Below are 22,596 nucleotides of genomic sequence, written 5' to 3'. Positions count from 1 at the left end.
TTGGGAGCACATTGGTCGCAATGCCTACAGGTATATTTGATAAGAGAATAGCTTGCGCCCAGATTTGCCACACAGTTGATGGCTGATGGCTTTTTTGTTGTCTTCATGTTATTACTATGTATTCAATATTAATTTAGATGTAAAGGACACTACAGGCACTGAAGTACCAAATGACACTTGCATTTCAGGGGACAAAGTATCCAGCATGCCTGTCACAAAACGTGTTCTAGTGGATACCTTGCCTCTATAGGTAAATTGACACCACATGCTCTGTGTACAATGTAATCAATGTACTTGTCTGGAGTGCTTGAAAGATGTGCTACGGGCTGTACTGGCACTGTCTGAAGATAATGCATGGTTCTAGAAAGCCTACAGCTGAGCATCTGCCACCGTACTGAAGGAAGTGCCCTAATTTATTTTGTTGATGTGGTTGAAATTTAAGAGCTGCAATGAATAGTTCTGACTGTGACAATGCTGCCGAACTAAAGCACAAATTACACACCTCGACTTACGCAATGTACTCTGAAAGTTTTGCTACGTGGTATCTGTTTGCTGCCTGACCTTATGGCACCTTTACGAGCAGTCGCAGGTGATTGCAGCTGCTGAGGCTTTATCAACCGGCAAAGTGAAAAAAGAATGCTGTGCCATCAGTCTGGCTGCACACTCTGAGATGCAAGCTATCTTGAACCAGGTGTTCGGTAGATGGTACCTGTGCAGCCAAGACATATTGTTTGAGCCCTATAGGCAACTGCGTTCACAATTGCACACAAGTGTGCTGTCACAGCAGAAAGTTGAGAACAAGCAGCATTTTTACCTGTTTTTCTTCAAAACATTAGTGCAAGTCATTCTTTCACCAAGGCTGGTAATCATGCATAGGTAATGAGAACAGGGCATTTGTGACACAAGGGGTCATGTGTCTAAAGTTTAATTAGATCAGTAATCTATGAGATGGAATTACAAAAAGTATACGTGTTGTTCCTCAGTGTTCTCTTGGAGAGACATGGCCATTTCCGGCAGTTTAGTTTTTATTTTTTATGTCTAGGTTTGGCGTGCATATTGCAACTATAACACACTCAATGCTCTGTCCTGCCCAGTTTTTCTGCCGTCTTTGTAATATTTGCAATATCTTGCAGTTCAGCTGAGCGAAGTATATGTCTTTACTATTAGTAGTTTTCATGTTCAACTTTTGTGCAGTGCTCACTAGTTATTACTAGCCATATTTTGTTCACATATGTTCTTGGATTGTAGCACGAAGTGACACGGACGCAGACTAGAAGCAGACAGGACGCGCGTTAACCCAACTAAGTTTTTATTGAAACGAAGAACATATATATATATATATATATGACTGATATGTATATATATGAATCATATATACATGATATATATATATATATATATATATATATGATTGCAAAAAACCGCAGCATAAGAACATGCCAAGGTATGGAGACATCAGTTAAACATATCAGGAAGTAGGGAAGTCAAGAAAGGAAACAACAAAAAGACACTACTTCAAATTAACATACGTGTTGTGAAGATACTGAAATTCGCATTCTAAGAGAGACAAAGACGCGTGGCTAACAGACTAATCTTTTAATTTGAAATGCCTCGATTATTTCGCGTGTGGTTTGGCATTTGTGTCTTGAAATAATTTTTGTGTCTTCAAACAAAGGTTTACAACCGCAGTTGAAACAATGTGACGCTAGATGCGAAGCATTAGACTGTTTTAGCAGAACGTTTTTGACGGTCCGCTCCGCTCTCCCGTTCCCGCTCACAGTTAGCGGAGCGGCGGGCGAAGAATCAGTTTTAGCGGAGCGCCCGGCTGCGTCTGAAAGGCATGTATGGGCATGTGCTCGCCTGACGCGCCACCTTGCCGCAGAAGGTAAAACCGCTATAAACATAATACTCAAGTTGTAAGAATTGCCGCAATAAAATAATATATTTGGAATTACCCAAATGTCTGAAGGCATTTCACGCAATACATTGCATTTTCAATTCTTATATATATATATATAATCCTTACATTAACAAAGCCGTTACGCTGTGTTGTAACCAAGGCAAGGTCTTTTGCTCTTTCAGTACACCTAAAACGTGGTCACATGGTCCGCATAAACAAACGTGCACACAAGTGACAAACGTGTTCATCTCTGTTCACCTCTGACACGTCCGCTGTTCTCCCAGAGTTTCGGTGTATCGCACTGCTAGAGCACTGCAAGACATGACAACACGGCAGAGCATCTTGCAAGACCCGGTGCTACTCAATCAATTGAAATGGAAGGAACTAGAAGACATTTTGCTGTGTGAAGTTTTTGGTAGCACACGAAGAGACCCGCTTTCGGCCAACGGACTTCTGAACATGGATACCATGGACGCTGGTGTTTTCAGGTCGTATTTCCGGTTTGAAAAAAATGATATATCAAGGCTTCATAATGCCTTAAGGATGCCAGCTGTCATCACAACAGCTCAACGAGTGACTGTGCCAGGAGAGGAGAGTTTGTGTATTACGCTACGCCGGCTCTCGTACCCCAATAGGCTGTGCGATCTAGAGCACCTTTTTGGGAGACATTATTCAGTTATATCATCAGTGACAACTATCGTTCTTTCGCACATCGAAAGTAACTTCACACACCTTTTGAAGGACGTGAACAGTCACTCCTGGCTTGACATCCCTACCTTGGAGGAATTTTCACAGGTTGGTACCAGACATTTTGGTTCGTGCCCGTCATTATTTATTTATATTTTTTTCACACCTAAACTTTGCAGGCCGTGCATTCCAAAGGTGCACCCCTGGATAACTGTTGGGGCTTAATCGACGGCACCGCGAGGGCTATCTGCCGCCCGTCGACAAATCAGAAGATGTTTTTTTCCGGGCACAAGCGCACCCATGCTGTAAAATACCAGTCGATCATGTGTCCAAACGGCATAATCTGCCAATTAAATGGACCGTACTTCGGCAGCCGACATGATGCAGGTGAGTTGATCCAACAGAGACGAGAGTTCCTATTCGCAAGTTGTTACTAGACGTGATCGACGCAGCTGTCATGTTCAGTTACATGCTCATTGGCATAAATGCATTCACAATATGTAGATCAAGGACGGTACATTTTCAGTAAGCAGCAATTAACGAAGATTAGCAATATAATACATGTGGTAAAGTACATAAGCAAGAACATCAACTTGTCGTGCAGCCTTGAAAAACCTTGTATTGCTCTTTCTGAAAGAGTTTCTGTAAAATATTTTTCTCGTGCCAGGAATGAGAATGCCCTGGATTACCTTGAGCTAAAATTCAACAGCGTTCAAGGCTCATATGTTTGTAACACATGTATTTCAAGAAGGTAATAATTCTAAGTAGGCAGACAAAAACAAGTACGTTTTCAAGAAATATCAAACTACTGTACGGCAACATTTTAAAATATAACTCTAAACTGTTTAGAAGGAAAGGGCACTGAAACAAATAATTTTTCATAATTTGTAGCAACTTGTGGCAGGGCAATCTTATTTGATAAAGCAAATGTAGCTATACAGTGAGTGTGTATGAATGAATGCGTGATAAAATGAGAAAATTGTAGCAATGCTGAATACTGAACGAAATTTAATTAGGGCTCTCATGAGAAAACCAGTTTATTTCCTAACGACTGAAGCAATATGAAAATAAAAATTTTTATTAAGACCTGCGACGACTCCTGAGAACATTCTATGGTTAACTTTTTTATTTCAATCTTGCTTATCAGTAATTGTAAATTCAAAGCAAATACATTTTACAGCGTGTGCGACTGTCACATTTGTGAGGAGTAATTAGTTTTGTTAAACAAAATTCTGAAAAGGTGCAAGCAGTGCAGGTTGTCTGCCGCGTTGCACACGCTGCAAGGTTCAAGGGTGCACTGCACCATGTCAGCACCTTGCCTTGCACCCCATGCAATCGAGGACCCAATTGCAGGCGGTATAGCTGTACTGCAGAGTATAGGGACCTATGTGCAGAGAAACTAGGGATAGACCTGTAGGTTGGTTTACCTTGTGTACTTTGAGACGGCACAGATAATAACATGCAACATATAAAGGTAGGTGATGCAACTGATAAAACAGTCTACTATTGCCTATTTTGTATTGGGTGCAGCGGTTTTGGGAGATTGCATCATATTCTGAGTGCAAAAACCACTTTGTGATCTTGCAGGTATACTCCGAATAAGTAAGACCTATGAAAAACTAGAAAAGCTTGTCCAGGGCCACAGCTATTGCATCTATGGTGATCCTGCATATCCTCTGAGGCCACTGTTGCTGAAGCCCTACAGCGGAACATCTTCTAGTGGGCACCAGTTGCTGTTCAACAAGGAAATGAGCGAAGTGCGCCAAGCTGTTGAATGGGGTTTTGGCAAGATTGCAGCCTTATTTGCATTTGTTGACTTTCGCAAAAATCAAAAACTGTACCGCCAGAATTTGCCGCAAATGTACAAAGTAAGTGCTCTTCTGGCCAACTGTCACACCTGCCTCTATGGCTCACAGGTGTCCACTTACTTTGGTCTTGAGCCACCAGCCTTGGAAATGTACCTGAATTTGCGGTGAAATCACCTAGCCGAAAGGTGAGATGATGGGGTACGTGCTCGAATTCTGACTGAGCACGTCAGTCAGAATTCGAGCACGTACCCCATCATCTCACCGCTCGTCCTGTGTCCTGCTTGTCTCTGTGCCATATTTTGTTGCGCTATGTATCCCAGTCTGAATGTATCCCATTAACACACCCAAACTTCTTCCCCACCAGTTATATGTCCAGCTGTGGTGCAGAAGGGCAGCGGATTGGGCAAGTTGGAGTTCCATGGTAACAATAAAATTCAAACAGTGCTAGACGACAGGACCAGAAAGAGGAGGAGACAAACACAGCGCTGAACTTACAACTGATTTATTTGAAGTAAGAAGTCAACATGTATACATACCAAACTGGGCACGCATGCGCCCGGTCATACATCGATGATCAGATACAAACTCCGGACAGCCAACATACGCACGCGTTGTACCTGCCTTGCAATCTACCCTTTATGCAGCAATGCCATTTCTTTCGCTGACAAGGTTAAAGATGTTTTGCTAACGCAACTATTAGATTTTCTGATGATATGGAATGCTTCAGTGACTTCTCTGGTAGTCTTGTCACTATGAAAAAGTAACAATTGTGTATCGTCAAAGAAAGGTACGCATTTACAAATACTGCAATTCTTTGCCAGGTTAGTGTCTTTTTTGTCCAATGAATTGGCATGCTCCATTAGTCTAATATTGGTGCAACGGCCTGTCTGGCGTATGTAAGTTTGACCACAAGATAAAGGAATTTGGTAGACAGCGCCCTTCTTGCAACTGATGTACTTATTGACATGATTTACCTTGCATGCAGCATACCGTTTAAAGCCTTCCTGCTTCCTCTGGAATGCTGCCCCTAATTTACCCAGCTTCATCGGAGCAGAAAAAACTACCCTCACACCATACTTGGCCCCTACCCTCTTAAAACGATGTGACAACGCGTGCTCATAAGGCATGACAACAACTTCTTTCCCCACATTTTCTTTGGGCTGTTCAGAACATTTCAGCGTTTTTATAATCTTATTAGCACCAGCCACAATTACAGAATCTGGAAAACCGGCCTCTCTGCATCTCTGGCCTTGGACCATCAGGCTACTGGACATTTGATGAGTACACGATTAAAACCGGCCTCTCTGCATCTCTGGCCTTGGACCATCAGGCTACTGGACATTTCATGAGTACACGATTTTTTGACAGCCATACCAATACATCCTGTTACAATTCCGAATTTAACAAGCTTAGAGTGACAAGACGCGTAGTTTACAAGAGGTTTTTCACTCCTGGGAGCGTATCGCCAGCATAGATGGTTAGACAAAAAGGTCAAATTCAGATCTAAGAACTGCAGGTCGTTGCTGTGTGGGATCTCATGTGTGAAGCTCAGTCCAGACCCATGCTTAGAAAAAACATCAATTAAGTCAGGTACACATTCAGCACCCTTAGGCCTAACTAAAATTAGGAAGTCGTTCACGCATCGAACAATTCGAATATACCTTCCATTTAAGTCCTCCTCTACTTTCCTGTCAACATAACTTAGAAAAATGTTACTAAGTATTGGGGCAATTTTGGCACCAATACACACCCTCGACTTTTGCTTGAATACTTTGTCTTCCCACATTACATAGGTATTCTCTAAATGAAAGGATAAAAGTTCCATGAAAGACCCACTCGAAATGCCAAAATTATTTTGGAATGTGCACTCATCGTGCCCAGTTTTGTACGCATAAATGTTGACTTCTTCAAATAAATCAGCTGTAAGTTGAGCGCCGTGTTTTTCTCCTCCTCTTTCTGGTCCTGCCGTCTAGCGCTGTTCGAATTTTATTGTTACCAGCTGTGGTGCCCAGCCAGCATGAAGTTAATTTGCCTGATAGGCGTGTAACTGAGCCGACTGGTTCTATGTAGGCACCTTCACAACAAATGACTGATGTGTATAGTCCCTATGCTTTCTCCAAAACACCTAATGCTCATGTCTTTGAGCCTTCGTGCTCACATGCAGTTCTTCACAAATCTGCGTTCCCAGCTGTGTCTATGGAGCGCGTCGATGAATCTTCGGATTCTTTTGAATCTTGTTCTTTGTCCTGAGTCGTCTGACAGGCGCTTCAGTGAGCTAGAAAGCTCAAATTTCAAGTCTTTACCTCCGCCCCCAGCTTTGCCTGGTGGGTGCTTAGCTGAACAGCAAAGCTCAAAAGTAACTTCGGAGCCATTGCTGGCACCTATAACGGGAATTACATGGTAGTCAAAAAGGCGGCACCAGAAACCACGCCACTTTTATGATAATGTTTCATGTGTTCATAGTTCCTGTTATTCCTTTGCATTTCTATGTTACATACCTGGACAGGTGTGCAGATATGTTTTTGGGGCTGCTGTGCAGTTCATTGCGTTCTTATTTTTTCATGTTTGTTCCATTACTGTGCGACTATGGACATAAGTTTGCACTTTCTTGTCTTTATCTGCTTCGCAGTGCAGTTGCAACATAATTTTCCCGTTTTGCGTGTTTGTATTTGCATTGAAAAAAAAAATGAGTGCTCTATTTTGTCACATTTCTACTTTTCTTTTTGTTCTGCAAGGGGGGAGAGTTGGGAGTTACTTTGGCATTGTATAATGTACACCATTAACGAATGTATAATGATGTTCCTTCCCCTGACTTACTTTCAAAAAAGAGGGAGATGGTGTTTTATCGGGGCTTCGGTTTCAGAACTGAAACCCCAATATAAGACTATGCTTTGCTATAGAAAAGCTTACTACTTTTGTTGTTCATTGCTCAACCATGTAAAAAATGAATGTATGTCACTAGAACGTGTTTCCTCGAAAAATTTGTGCTTGTTGGTGTATGATAGAATTGCAAAAACAAATGGTTAAAGGAACAAAAAAGGGATTTTAAACATCAGCTTTATGCACGAAAGTGTTTCAAGGGTTCGTTTTCCACAGATCTTTAGTTTGTCCCCTCCAAACTTTTGTTCTTGTCTTCTTGTGTGCACCTTTTCTTTTTCTACCTTGTGCAGCACTAGTGCAGTCAGAGAAGGGCTTTGGCAAATGCTTTGCGAGATAATTTTTTAATTGTGCGAAGGCCACATTCCAATCCAACTTGTGTCATCTGTAAACAAAAAGGGGTTCTCTAACGCGGACTCAGCTAGCTAACCGCGCACTTGGCTAAAACACTAGCTCAGGCCGACAATGGCCCGCGAATATGCCACTGTGGGCCAGAAAACGCGACGCAAAGTAAGGCTCACGCGTAGACTCGCCCCAAGCGGCTCCCACGCAACAAGGGCGCCTCGCGAACTTGGGGGAGCAAGCAGACACACAACCTTTCTCTTTGAAATGCAACTTTACTCTCTCCGACACAGGCTACTGTACACCGCCAGGGTCGTAAAACGCGGGACTCGAGGCGGAGGGAGATGCCTGCGGTCAGCGAAGGGGGGTCGAACCAGGGGTGGCGGCGAGGCTGCAGGCATGCAGCCCGCCGCTTGTGGGACTGTCTCCTCTATGTCTTCCAGGCACCTCGATTTCTTAGAAAAACAGGGTCTTGTAGTGAAGGCGCAGTGTTCGTTGCTAACACTCGACCATCCTGCACGATCTCGTCCCGAGAGAGTCTCGTCATTCTCACTCGCTTCCGCACTCGCTGTTCGACGCCAATTTAAACTGTTTCATCTGGCTTACATGGGCGCTCGTGACGTGGTCTGGCCGCGTTGACACCTTCGATATTCGTAGGTTCGAGATGCGATATGTGTCTGCAGGCAGCACCTCTGTAACAATGTACGGGCCTCTGTGTTTAGGTTGCGTGTTCGTAGGCTGTCCTGTGTCCTTAACTGTTTGTGGCAACGGAGGCGGCGGTAGTCGATCACCCTCTTGTATGCGCAATCCTTTCTTCTGTGCGAGAAGAACAGGGCTGCTGTACTGGAAACTACTGTCACGGATTAATCCACATGATTTCAGCTCATCAGTAATGTCCTTCAGTACCCGCCTTTCATAGTAAGAGCTGCGGTATGGTGGCTGGAAAACCGGCTTGCTTCCAGGGAGCTCCACGATTTTCATTTTAGCGATGCCGGTGCACCCCAGTTCTTCGATTTGCACTGCACAACAATTATTATGCTTGTTAACCAACACGCAGGGCTATGTTTTCTCTTCTCCATAGACGATCGAGCCAACATTACTATCACTTCGGCTTATTAATTGCAGCGCATGGGCCTCCTCATTGGCAGTCAGTAAAACTTGCTCTGGCATGTTGCAAGGAGCGGGTGTACACTTGAGTTTATTACCTTGCTTCATGGGCAACTTGACGTCGCTGTAGTTCGCAACTGGGTCACTGAAAACATCAGGTTCATCAAGGGAAGGCGTTCCCGACACAGACAGAACCGTCCGAGGGGCAGCCTCAACGCTTTCGCGACCCTTGACGACCTCTCTCAGTCTTTCCAATTCTGCAACAAGACCTGCCAGCTCTTGTGCTTCCCTTTGGTTTAGCAAATGGGCACACCCACCACTACAGACCAGAAGCAAATCGGGCAAGTCAATCACGTCCGTACCAATGATGACGTCCGGTCCAACAAAGGCGTCGTCGCTGACTATGTAAAAGTGGACGGCGGGAAGATCAACTTCATCGACGCGCACCCTTAAGTCCAGTTCGCCGAGGGATGACCGCTGTCCACCCACACCGCGTATGGCCGCTCCGGGAGGTGCCGTAAGCTCCCTGTTCAGCTGCACGGATGGCTTCAGCTTGATCAAGCTCACATCGGCACCCGTATCGAGAAGAGCGGGCATCCATTTGCCGTCAATGCAAACGCTTTTGTACACCCTCTTTGAAGGCGTGGTGCGTACAATATTGGTCACGTTCTCTGAGCGGCCCTGAATCGGACAAAATTTCGCGCTGTGCTTATCGTAATTGCACTTCGTGCAGTGAAGTGGGCGCCGTGGCTCAGAACACTGACGCGACAGGTGGCCCGTTTTTTGGCAGTTGTAACAACGTACTCCGTCCGCGTGTCGCACTCCTGCTCGCACGGTACTGCTGCGTACAGCATCGTCTACTTCTATTGACGAAGGAAATGGCTGCTGGCCACTGCTTGGTCGGCTTCGGCTGCCGAATCTTTGTGCCGATGGGAATTGCTTTTCGCGGCTTTCTGTAAAATTTTGATACGCTTTGATAGCTTGAAGCAACACGTCCACACTTCTGTAGCTTCTGTCCCGCAGCGCGAAACTCATTTCAGTCGACCAGAGGCATCTGACAATCTCGGTAATTGTGTCCGGCAGACTTAGCTTGACCCTGGTGCACATTCGTTCCTTTTCTCTGACGTACTTCGTCACCTCCTCGTCACGACTCTGAACTCGTTCGGCCATTCTCCTCCATAAGTCCGGCAAGCTTTCTTCAGTCACGAAGGCTCATTTAAATGCAGTTTCGAACTCTTGCCACGACTGATGCCTTGTTGCTGACGAGATTAGCCAATCCTTAGCGGGGCCCTGCAGCTTGATGTGAATTGCAGTTAGGCGTTGTTGTTCAGACCAGTTGGCTAAGTCCGCAACGCGCGAAAATGTTTCCAGCCAATCTTCAGCACTGATTTGGGCGCTGTCCCCGTTAAAGCTTGGGATGGCGGTAGAGGGGTCCGGACTCGCATGAACAGTTGTAGCTGTCGAGGGCGGATTCATCCTCTCCATCACGCGGGCCATTGCAGAGAAGGCCTCGGTGAGCTGTCCCAAGATGGCGTTGCTCGGGCCTGAATCCGGCTGGAACAACGGTGTTGAGGAAGCAGGAGTAGAGCCGCCGAGCTCCCGAATTTCCTCCTGCAGTCGCGAAAGCTGGGCGACTTTGTCTTGGAGCTGGTCTGGTGCGCCGCGATCATTGCGTTGCCTGCTGTCTCGTTGGAGCTCGGTGGCGCTTGTCACCTCCTCAGCAGCGCGCGACTGGGCAGCAAGACGTGTGTTGTACGGATGTTCGCCTTCCTGGCTCATCTTGACGGGCTTGTTGGGATTATCCCACTTCTGAGTGTGAACAAAAAGGGGTTCTCTAACGCGGACTCAGCTAGCTAACCGCGCACTTGGCTAAAACACTAGCTCAGGCCGACAGTGGCCCGCGAATATGCCACTGTGGGCCAGAAAACGCGACGCAAAGTAAGGCTCACGCGTAGACTCGCCCCAAGCGGCTCCCACGCAACAAGGGCGCCTCGCGAACTTGGGGGAGCAAGCAGACACACAACCTTTCTCTTTGAAATGCAACTTTACTCTCTCCGACACAGGCTACTGTACACCGCCAGGGTCGTAAAACGCGGGACTCGAGGCGGAGGGAGATGCCTGCGGTCAGCGAAGTGGGGTCGAACCAGGGGTGGCGGCGAGGCTGCAGGCATGCAGCCCGCCGCTTGTGGGACTGTCTCCTCAATGTCTTCCAGGCACCTCGATTTCTTAGAAAACCAGGTCTTGTAGTGAAGGCGCAGTGTTCGTTGCTTACACATCATATCTAGTGTGCCTGTACTGCCATTGTTGAAGTGACTGAGTGTCACTAGAGCAAACACGTCTAAGCAAATAATAAAAAGTGATACTTTTGTAAGAAATCCAGTATCGAACTTGGCGTCATGCCTTAAAGAGCCCCTAAACCCATGTTACCTCAAAAATTTGTTGTTCAACAGTGTATAACAACAGCAAAGTGTATTGCTGCTGTGTTCATAAAAAATTTGTGGCACAGTATCCTGTGTACAATGTGCACTTGAAATGTTAAGAGTGGTCTAAGGGCCTTTTAAGAAACATTACAGTTTGAGTAGTGCACTGTATGACAATGAATGTGTGCCGGGTTGCTGTGTAGAAGTCGCCACACTTTGTTCACAAGGAAGCAAAAATAAAAGTGAATTATATGACCCAAAGGTCACAGCACATGGACTCTGTGTACTTTATATTGTAAAACAATTTATTGTGCTCAAAGCTAAACAAACTTTTATCACAGGCTCGGGCGATTTTCTTTATCGACACGTCTCTCGAGGTTTTCCAGTCGTTCCAAAAGCTGCTCTCTTTCTTCAGCTCGACGCTGCACTTCATACCTGTAAAGGTGTGAATTTTTGAAGGATGAATAGGTTGCATTTTTCAAGCAGGCTGATGGCTCTCGCGCATAGATGCCTTGCCAGACAATGTTGCTAATTGAGCTATTAGGTCCATTCGATTCGCCTGCACCATTCCGAACCAGTTCACGGCAGTTTACGAACAACACAGCACTCGGACAGCAAAGACTTGTTGCAGGCCTTATGTTTTGGCTAACTAATGGGCAGAGTGCATAAGTTTGACGGTCTGCTGTTATGATCGGCTTTTCAGGGTAAATACACACCACATTCGCATAGTTGCATCAGACGCAAGTAAGCAGGGCTCTAACAGTACTTGCACCTCTGTCCTGCACTACTGTGACCCACTTGCACACCTTCACCAAGTTGGCATCAACATTAGAGGGTGCAGGAAAATGTTGAACCAATCTTGCAACATTGCTGTACAGCTCAAGTGAATGTTAGGATGCAGCACCTCGTAACTAGTTCAGGTGGTGCAGGCGAATCAAACGGACCTACTGACAGTGCTTCGAAATGCTTGAATATCTGTAAACATAATTTTTAGTATTCAAGTTGTTAATGAGCACACAAAAAAATCAGTTTCTTGCTCCACATAAATCAGCTTCACTGAGAATTGACTGCTCCACACCGTAGCTGCGCAGCGACGTGAGGCAGCCCTTGTGCCAATATTTGAGTGGAAGAGATCAACGCTTCAACGTGCACAAGCTGTCCTGCACTGTGTACATGTGTGGCCTGGTCTTCATGGCCGAGTTTCAATGCTCTAGATTGTGTGCGCATATTGCTACACATCTTAGAATTAGGTTGTCTGGAAAACATGCTCCCTGCTGTCATATTCCACGTATCCTAATATATACATTCCTGTGTGTCAGGATATACAAAATGGGCTTGTGCAAGAGTATGCCCACTCTAGAACATGACAGTGCACCACCACCGAAAGGTTGCATTCCCATGCTTAGGAAAATAAGGTACTGCAGTTGTACATACCGTACACAATGAGAAGAATATGGGTATCCAAAGGGATAGACATTTTTTTGGCCACATCTGTACATAGAAACATACAATGAATGAAGACAGAAGTCATGGTGTCATCATCATCATCAGCCTATTTCATGTCCACTGCAGGACAAAGACTTCTCCCTGCGATCTCCAATTACCTCTGTCCTGCGCCAACAGATTCCAAATAGCATCCGCAAAGCTCCTAATTTTGTCGCACCATCTAGTTTTCTGCCGCTTCCAATGCGCTTCCCTTCTCTTGGTACCCATTCTGTCACCCTAATGGTCCAATGGTTATCTAATCTTCGCATTACATGACCTGCCAAGCGCCATTTTTTTTCTCTTAATGTCAAATGGAATATCGTCTACACCCATTTGCTCTCTGATCCAAACCGCTCTTTCTGTCGGTTAAAGTTATGCTTAGCATTCTTCGTTCCATCGCTCTCTGCGCAGTCCTTAACTTGTTCTCAAGTTACTTTGTCAGTCCCCAAGTCTCTGCCCCATATGTCAGCACCGGTAAAATTCACTGATTGCATACCTTTCTTTTCAATGATAACGGTAAGCTTTCAGTCAGGAGCTCATGATGTCTACCCTACGTGATCCAGCCCATTTTTGTTCTGCGAACTTATTTCTCATGGTCAGGGTTCCCTGTGATTAGTTGACCTAGGTAAATGTATGCCTTCACGGACTCTAGAGGCTGACTGGCAATCCTGAACTCTTGCTCCATTGCCCGGTTACTCATCATTATCTTTGTCTTCTGCTTATTAATCTTCGGCCCCATTCTTACACTCTCTCTGTTAAGGCCCCCAATAATTTGTTGTAACTCGTCTGCATTGTTGCTGGATAGAACAATGCCTTCGACAAACCGAAGGTTGCAGAGATATTTGCCGTCGATCCTTACTCCTAAGCCTTCCCAGTTTGATAGCTTGAATACTTCTTCCAAGCACGCAGTGAATAGCCTTGGAGATATTGTGTCTCCTTGTCTGACTCTTTTCTTTATAATCAACGGGACTGACTGATGGAATAGCACAGTGTGGTATAAAGGTTATGAACAGGGATAAGTGCCTCAGAAAGGCTGGCCAACGTTTCGATAGGTGGACCCATCTCCATCAAAGGCGGCCTCGTCATCCTCGGCGTGTTAGTTTTAAACTGTTAGTAGAGTGACATCACAAGCGGTTGTTGTCGGTGGTGGCTGGTTGTAAAGGGAGACTTCAAATCGAATGAGCGTTGTCACTTGACATCTGTAAACGTGGTTTCTAAGACGAGCGGACTAGAGTGAGAGAGTCGGAAGGCGGGGAGAAAAAAAAAGAAAAACAAAACCGACACCAAGAGGGAAATGGAGCAAGAAAGGCATGGGAGGGCGTTGGGGAAGCAAGAGGTTAGGGAGATTCAGGGTGTCGTTGGCTGCATGTTTTTTGTGGCACCAGCCAGCCAGCCACCACCTACAACAACCGCACGTGACGTCACTCTAGTAACCCTTCAAAACTAACACGCCGAGGATGACGAGGCCACCTTTGACGAAGATAGGTCTACTTATCGAAACGTTGGCCAGTCTCTCTGGGGCACTTATCCCTGTTCATAACCTTTACACCACAGTGTTTTTATTGGTATCTTCTTACTTTTCTTGTGTCGAATTAAGGTGGCTGTGGACTCTCATTAGATATTTTGCATGGTATTTATGTAAGCCGTCTGTACTCCTTGATTATGCAATGCCTCTATGACTACTGGTATTTCTACTGAATCAAATGCTTTTTTGTAATCTATGAAAGCCATATAGAGGGGCTTATTGCACTCTGCAGATTTCTCGATAACATGATTAATGACATGGATGTTATCCATTGTAGAGAATCCCTTCCGTAAGCCCGCCAGTTCCCTTGGTTGACTGAAGTCCAGTGTTGCCCTTATTCTGTTGGAGATTATTTTGGTAAACATTTTATATAATACTGGGAGTAAGCTAATGGGCCTATAATTTTTCAGATCTTTAACCTTTCCCTTTTTGTGGATTAATAACGTTTGCATTATTCCAGTTTTCTGGGACACTTGCAGTAGATGAACATTTCATATAGAGAGCCGCCAGTTTTTCAAGCATTATGTCTCCTCCATCTTTGATTAAGTAGAGTGTTATTTCATCTTCTCCTGCCGCTTTTCCCCGTTTCGTCTCGCAAGGGTCTTGTGACCTCATCTCTAGTCATAGCGTAATGGGCACCAAAAGGAATGCAGAGAGGGAGGAGATGGACAACCTAGGTTATTCATCACTACTCCAGATGAAGATACCTGTGCAATATATACCACATGTACCTGTGCTTTTCTTCTTCGAAAGCGAGCTTCCTTTCGTCATACTCTAGCCTACGCTGTGCCAGGGCCAGTTCTTCTTTGCGGACAGAAAACTCGTGCTCCTCCCGTCTGGCTAGGAGCTCCAATCCAAGCTCTTGTAATGCTCGGATTCCTGTGGAGGCGGCAAAAGAAAACTGAGAACTGTTGCTGAGGTTCTAAGCAGTATGAAGATGGGCAAAACTATACGGATGCCTCATATTAACTCTTTAGCCCCTAATCCCAGGCTGTACTCGTCATGGGAGGTTGTATCAATATCGCTAATGACAAGTCAAACTCGTTCAGCTCGATGTTGTGCTGCTCCCACTGCCAAAGACGAGTTACAATCGGCATTGAAGGAAAGCTGCCCTTAAGAGCAGTTTCTTTTTTTTTGTTAATTATAACGACAAATAAATCAAGTACCACATTTTCAGAGTGAGCATATTTAACAACCTTTTCATTTCTTTAGCGACGCATTTACCTATGCAGCGACTGGCAACTTCATTTAGCGCCGCTGACTTGCCCAGACAACAACATTCTGTCATGTGAACACCAACAAAACAATGTATAAGCAAAAATAAGCTTTTCGTTTTTCAAGTTCGCTTGTGGTAGCTCTTTTAAAACGGCAAGCCAACGGGAACCTCACTGATGGCTATTGCTCTCCTGTGCCATATGTCGCAGAAAGCAGTTCAGGTTGGCCAGTCTTCTATCTCGTGTGGAGGTCTGTTCATGTACCTCTCATATTCTTCCACTGTGGGCAGAACAATCATCCAATGAGAAACAAGTTTCTTCAAAGATGTGAGAAAACTGACAATGCAGCGCAGTAGTCGGAAGTCTTTCACAGGTACCTGAACATCTCTCAAGGCTCTATAGGATTTTTTCGTAGGCAGTGGCTTGACAAGCTTCTCTTAAACAGTACTTTACATTATAAATTCTCCTATGATCCCATGGCCTGTTTATGACTATGTTCTCATACTTTTATAACCTTGTATACTCCTATGATCCCATGGCCTGTTTATGCCTGTGTTCTCGTACTTTTATAACCTTGTAGACTATGGCAGTGTTTTGCTATTTGATTACCTTTTTTCTTTCCTTAGCTACAATTCTGGGATAGCTGGCCCTTTCTGTGGTGAAACTCCCCATGTTCCATATGAAGAGGCAATGCACTACATTAACAGTAAAAAAATACAGTATGACCATTCTCTGACTGAAGATACCTTAAAAAGAATGATGCATAAGAAACCATGCCATATGTGGAAAAAAAATGCATGTAGCACTATTGATATACTCTGATGAGTAATAACAGGGTAAATGATTGTCCTCACCTCGTGCAGTTCCTGAAACGCACTATCGCTTGCGTTGAGGTTGCTGCTCAGGTGTTCCGATATTGCCGTCATCCGAGGCATCCTCCACTGGCCTGGCGTCCGGAGGTGCAGGGGAATTCGGCATAGGGCATTCGTATACTGGAGACTGTGACTCGACAGTATAGATGCCACAGAGCAGCTCTGCAGCTGGCGACTCGATTTCTACAGAAGCAAAAGAGTAAAAAAAATCACTGGCAATGTAATGGCAGATAATGCATTCTGATCTGCTCAAAAAAAAGAAAAATCTGTGCAATACCACACTTTTTTCGCAGTAGGAAAATGTGGTGTAGAAATTATTATTACTATCTTGCGGTATTGTGTACTTTGTCCTCCTTTTGATGTTATGGAAGCAGTTGATGCAATATGCTTGAGACTAGAGCGATCACCTGTTCTTTCACACGAACACCATCATGCACACAAAACGGCAGCATCTCAAAAAAAGTTGTATTGACTGTCCAACGTGAGCTGCTTCTATACAGAAGTTCCAGAAGCAGATGGCACATGAGAAATATTTTATCTAGGCTTTCCGTTCTTTCAATGTGCTGTACTGTGTGGTTGCCAAGATACTCAGTGAAATTAATGTATCATAAAACCTGCTTGGCGATTACACTTACGAGCCTGTAACATGTCTTTATGTCATACATAACGTCCAAGATTGTGCCTGCTTTATTATGTACTGCAATATGCTACCCACTACATATGCATTCATGAACGTGTCAAAATTGCGGCTTTCCGCATGCGTCAAGCAAATGCGACACGAAGCAATGGCCTCTCGTACTGCACTCTCTTTAACAAATGCCTCACGATCCATATAAGCAATGCAAGCTACGTTGTCCTACCTTCGCGAATAATGTACGTTGGAAGACCATGTATGTACTAATCGGCAAATGAACCTGTTTACGCGCGACAATTACCGTTCAACTCTCTGTCCACGACATGGCTGGACTGCGATGCGAGGGTCTCGGCAGCGGCGTCTCTCATACGCTGCGCACTGGTAGTTGCCTTGGCAGCAGCTGACGGTCCCTGCTGCCGTCGCACCTCCGCGACCCCTTTTCGTTTCCTCGGTTTTATTTTCATTACATAATTGAATTCCCGCGCCAAGTCAGACACTTCTTGCAGCAGCCGCTGCAGCTCATCGTACTGTTCCTCGGTGCCGGACCTAAAAACAAAGAGTAGGCCAAGCGTGGACGGTTTTTTTCTGCTAGAATCAACAGCAGAATCAACAGCAATCTACGCACAAATAAGAAAAGTCACTTACTTCCGCAGGTTCTCTCGGTCGTCCTGTCTGAAGTAGCCGACTAGCAACTCCACGCGATCTTTGATCGCACGAAGCGAGACGTCCCTGCGCAGGGCTGCGATCACGTTCGTGAGAAGTGTTTCCCACATGGCAGGGTTCTGAAATGGATTTATCGCCACAACCTCCCGAAGTAGAAGAAGATCCTCGTGTCTCCTAAAGTGTACTCTAGGTTTGCGTTTTGCACCTCGCGATTCCAAAGAGCTCGTTGACGGGCCAGCAGCACTGGGGACAGCCATTTTGCTTCGCTAGACCCGCTTGACGCGCTCGCCGCGCTCCGCTGAGAAAGCTTTCCAGCGGAGAGGGGGCTCCCGTCCGCTCGCCCGCTCACGTCTGAAAGCGTCGCGCATGCGCACTTGCGCATCCGCTAGCCCGCTGAGCGGAGCGGACCGTCAAAAACGTTCTGCTAAAACTGTCTATTAGGGTTGTTAAGTGAATGTTTGTGTTCTTTTTGTCTAATATTAATGCACCTTGCCGTCTCGCATTGTGACTGTTTTGCTGATTTGCTCTTGCATTCTATTCAGTGTGCCTCTTGGCTTTTTTTGCTGTTGTTTGTTTGTTTTAATGCGAATCCACAGGCTGAGTCTTGTAAGAAATTGTAACCATATCTTTGTTTCTATCCTTATCTGCTGTAACCCCCCCTTATGTAATACCCCGACAGGGGTCCTTAAGGAAAATAAATGATGATGATGATGATGACCTGCCGCTCTGTCCAATGTAAGTCTTCCCGCACTTGAGGGGAATCTGATAAACTATACCAGTGTTACAAGGCACAAAAGGGGACACATGTCTAACGCCGCAATCATCTTTTTTTGCCACCCTGTTCAAGTTTCCTATTTATCATAGGGCACACGATAGACAACTTGCGGGGGGGGGGGGGGGGGGGGGGGCAAGAAAATTGCATCGACGTCGTATCTATTCGCCAAGTTCCGTAAACCATGGAATAATCTATGTACATAGGGCACCAAAGCAAACTTTTTTTTTTCTGTTTTTCGTGTTTCTTAGCGGGGCTCTTTACCCATATTAAAAGCTTTTCGCGGGTTAGTGATAATAAATGCACAGAATAACTAGCCTACTCGAGCCTATGTATTTGTTGTGAAAAACTTTGATTCATATTGTGTGGACATGACTTAGTAATTGCAGACTTAAGTGCTGAGTAAGCTAGCCATGTCCACTCAATATTGACACGTGTACTTATCTTTATCTGGCGACCACATTTCGCCGCCTAACAAATGTTATCGCACAGCGCGGGACACGCCTGCATTTATCCGAAGTTTCTGGAAAGTTGTCAATGCTTCTATCCGCTGTCTGTTGTCGCCGAACCTTGTGTTATCTGATTTCATCGCGTGACTCGAATGGTGTAGAACTTTGTGGAAGGTATGCGGGTCCCAACGATTAGTCTGGAACATTTGTCGATTGTTGTATAAAAGCCGACGCGTTTGACCCGCTGATCAGATTTTTCGACGATCGCCGACTGTGTTCGCCGCTTTCGTTGTGCTATAAGTGTAGCCTGTGTTGTGGGCACAGGTTCGCCCAATAAAATCTAGTTTTGAATTTCACAGTATTGTTACTGCGCTCTTAACGTCACCACCACGTGACAATATGAAACAGTTTTTCACAACAAATAGATACACTCGAGAAGGCTAGTTATCCTGTGCATTTATTATCACTAACCTGCGAAATGCTTTTAAAATGGGTAAAAAGCCCCGCTAAGAAACAAGAAAAACAAAAAGAAAAAGAAAGTTAGCTGTGGTGCCCTATGTACATACATTATCCCATGGTTCCCGTACATACAGTTTCCTCGGCCCCCCACAAGTTGTCTATCATGTGCCCTATAAAAAATAGGAAACCTCAACAGGGTGGCAAAAAAGAAAAGATGAATGCGGCGTTAGACATGTGTCCACTTTTGTGTCTTGTAACACTAGTATAGTTTATCAGATTCCTCTCAAGTGCGGGAAGACGTACATTGGACAGAGCGGCAGGTGTATTAATTTAAGACTAAAAGAACACAAACATTCACTTAACAACCCTAATGCTTCACATCTAGCGTCACATTGTTTCAATTGCGGTTGTAAACCTTTGTTTGAAGACACAAAAATTCTTTCAAGACACAAATGCCAAACCACACAGGAAATAATCGAGGCATTCCACATTAAAGGTTGGGAAAGACTTGCGTTAACCATGCATCTTTGTCTCTGTTAAAATGCGAATGTCAGTATCTTCACAACACATGTGTTAATCTGAAGTAGTGGCTTTTCGTTGTTCCCTTTTTTGACTTCCCTACTTCCTGATATGTTTAACTGATGTCTTCATACCTTGCCATGTTCTTATGCTGCGGTTTTTTGCAATCACCCATATATATAAAATCTTCGTTTCAATGAAAATTTTGTTGAGAGTTAGCGCTCGTCCTGTCTGCTTCTAGTCTGTGTCCGTGTCACTTTGTGCTACAATCCAAGATCATGTTACCATACCAACTCGCCCAACTTTCTATCCTTTTGTTCACATAGACACACTCAGACTTGTTGTTTCATATGTGGCCGGTTATTTCCGTACTTTATGATAAGATTCAGTGCTTTTCGAATGAAAACGTTTGATAGTTCGTAGTTAGGTTATTTAAAAAAACTTTTCAGCTTAAAATTTTATTGAACAAGCCTGTGCCATTATTCAGTGCTTATGTCTTTGTATGGGTATCGTTTTACTCCTTATCTTCCCTTTTACTTTTAAAATGTGCAAACATTATTATGTAACCATTTCTCTTTAATGAAATAATAAATACTTCTGACATTTCGTCACAAATTTTACGATGATTTTGTTCAATTAGGTAACCTTTGACTAGCTTATTGTTAGTCTGGTAGCTTAACTTACAATGCCTGTGGGATATTCAGGTTAAATATAAACTATATTATTGGGTATAAGCAGGTCACCGACAGTAAATAAAGCATACATAAATTTCATGAAACAGTGCATGCTTATATTTTCAACAGCACGCACAGCTACACATGCAGTTTCGTTTGTAAATGCTGAAACATTATTCTAAGTGGAAGCGCTTTGTTGCACTTTGTTCTTTGGGTTTCAATGCTACCTTTAGGTCATTATATATGTGAAGGTGCTAGTAGAAGCATCCCGTAAAGATAAATGACAACTTTGCTGAATAGAGGTATCAAATATGTGCTTAAAACGGCAAAAGAACTGCTTGACAGGCAAACGTATGCTTCTGTAGTACTGCACTGGTTACCGTCGCCAATCCATGCATTGCTTGCGCTCTGTTGCATTCAATATGAGCTACAACGAGCTGTGGTGGCTTTCCCTCCTGGTCAAGCTGTTGTTGCTGCGAAAATTTTTTACCAAGAAAAGTGGAGGCTTTTAATTATTTCAGAAATGCATGTAACATGCTTTTGGTTGTGTGCTGTTTCCATGGAATGATAAGTACTGGTGCACCATGGTGCGGGAGATCCTGTGTCCTTAATGCAGCGTGTGTTATTGCGCTCTGTATCCTGCCGGCAGTGTACTATCACTGCAGAGGAAGATGACGAAAAGCATAAGGTGTGTGCATTGCTGCGATCATGAAACTTAAATTTTTTTTCCTGAAAGGTTCACACGTTATATATGCTACCACATGACAGACCAGAAGCGCGATATGACGACGCTTCACACATTCTGGCTAATACTGAACAAGGTAGTATCATAGCTAAGGCTAGGCAGCATTCACAACAGCTAGTCTGTCCATTAACTACATGGATGTAGTGAACGCTAAAATACTTGCAGGGATAACACCCTTTTGCAAGGGTGTTGCCCACGCTACACCCATATTGAAAGGGTGGTGCCTGTGTTACACCCATATAGGAAGGGTGTTGTTTGTTGTACACCCATAGGCCAGGTGACGTCATATTAACACCTTTTCCTTGGTGAGGTGTTAATTTACACCCCCTCTGCTTGGGGGTAGCAATACACCCAAAAGGGTGTCACCCATGGGACAAGTCATTTACACCCTTAAGGGTGTTAAAATTTTTAGAGTGTAGGAGCGGTGCTTGTACAACGTCTCAGTGGCACAGAACATGTCGCATATGCTAGCCGTTGCCTGATCAAATCTGAACGCAATTATACGGTTACGGAACAGGAATGCCCGGCAGCCGTTTTCGCCATACAACAGTTTTGGTGTTATCTTTACCGTAGACCATTCAAGATTATCACCAACCACCATTCTTTATGCTGGCTGGTCGGTTTGCGTGATCCCTCTGGTCGCCTCGCACGTTGGATGCTGCGCCTCCAGGAATATGACTTTGTGGTATCGTACAAGAGTGGCCGTCGTCACGCTGACGCAGACTGCCTCGCTTGGATTCCTCTTGCGACTACCGACTGCGATGCTGAGAATTTTGACGACTGTCTCGCTGCTGTTACTTCTACGTTCCCTGACACGGCAGACTTTCAGCGAGAACAACGGAATGATGTTATCCTCGATCCGCTTTTTGTCGCCGCCCGTACTTCTAAAGGCAGCGGTCGCTTTACTGGCCGTGATAAATTGCTCTACAAAATTAATTACTCCGGGCATGGAGCGCGTTTTCTGCTTGTTGTCCCCGAGAGTCTCCGCTCCGCCGTTCTACGCGCCATGCATGACGATGTGACATCCGGCCATTTCGGCTTCGTACGAGCGCTGCACCGCACCCAGGAGCGCTTTTACTGGCCCAAGATGTACGAAACAACCAAGCGTTATGTCGCTAGTTGCGAAACGTGCCAACGTCACAAGCGACCGACCACCGCAGCCCCGGGTCCCCTTCGGCCATTGACACCGCCCAGTACGCCGTTCGAGCAAGTAGGCATTGACCTTTTGGGTCCGTTCCCGTTATCTAACAACAAGAACCGTTGGATAATTGTCTGCGTAGACCATCTTACACGGTATGCAGAAACTGCAGCCATACCGTCTTCTACCGCTGCTTGCGTGGCGGTCTTCCTGCTGCCTTCCGTGGTCCTACGTCATGGCCCACCACGTGTCATCATCAGCGACCGTGGTCGCCAGTTCACTGCTGATGCCATTGAAGAGTTACTT

At 45.0% G+C, this 22,596-nt stretch overlaps 1 protein-coding gene and 1 long non-coding RNA gene across 2 annotated transcripts; one reads left to right on the top strand and one right to left on the bottom strand.

Moving 5' to 3' along the window:
• Nucleotides 1–2,122: 2,122 nt before the first annotated feature.
• Nucleotides 2,123–4,574, top strand: LOC126526913 (uncharacterized). Its single transcript, XM_050174624.3, has 3 exons — nucleotides 2,123–2,695; nucleotides 2,767–2,974; nucleotides 4,175–4,574. The coding sequence occupies exons 1-3, from the start codon at nucleotides 2,222–2,224 to the stop codon at nucleotides 4,561–4,563; spliced, it is 1,071 nt and encodes a 356-aa protein (XP_050030581.3). The 5' UTR covers nucleotides 2,123–2,221; the 3' UTR covers nucleotides 4,564–4,574.
• A 6,594-nt stretch (nucleotides 4,575–11,168) lies between these two features.
• LOC140213275 (uncharacterized) lies at nucleotides 11,169–15,004 on the bottom strand. The gene is made up of 3 exons (XR_011890238.1): nucleotides 14,883–15,004; nucleotides 12,576–12,632; nucleotides 11,169–11,576 (listed from the first exon to the last, which is right to left on the bottom strand). It is a non-coding gene; the product is annotated as an uncharacterized lncRNA (long non-coding RNA).
• Nucleotides 15,005–22,596: the final 7,592 nt, after the last annotated feature.

Source organism: Dermacentor andersoni, chromosome 9 (genome assembly GCF_023375885.2).
Source record: "Dermacentor andersoni chromosome 9, qqDerAnde1_hic_scaffold, whole genome shotgun sequence".
Lineage (NCBI taxonomy): Eukaryota > Metazoa > Arthropoda > Arachnida > Ixodida > Ixodidae > Dermacentor > Dermacentor andersoni.
Note: the sequence above shows the minus strand (reverse complement) of the source record. Positions and strands in the feature narration are given on the sequence as shown.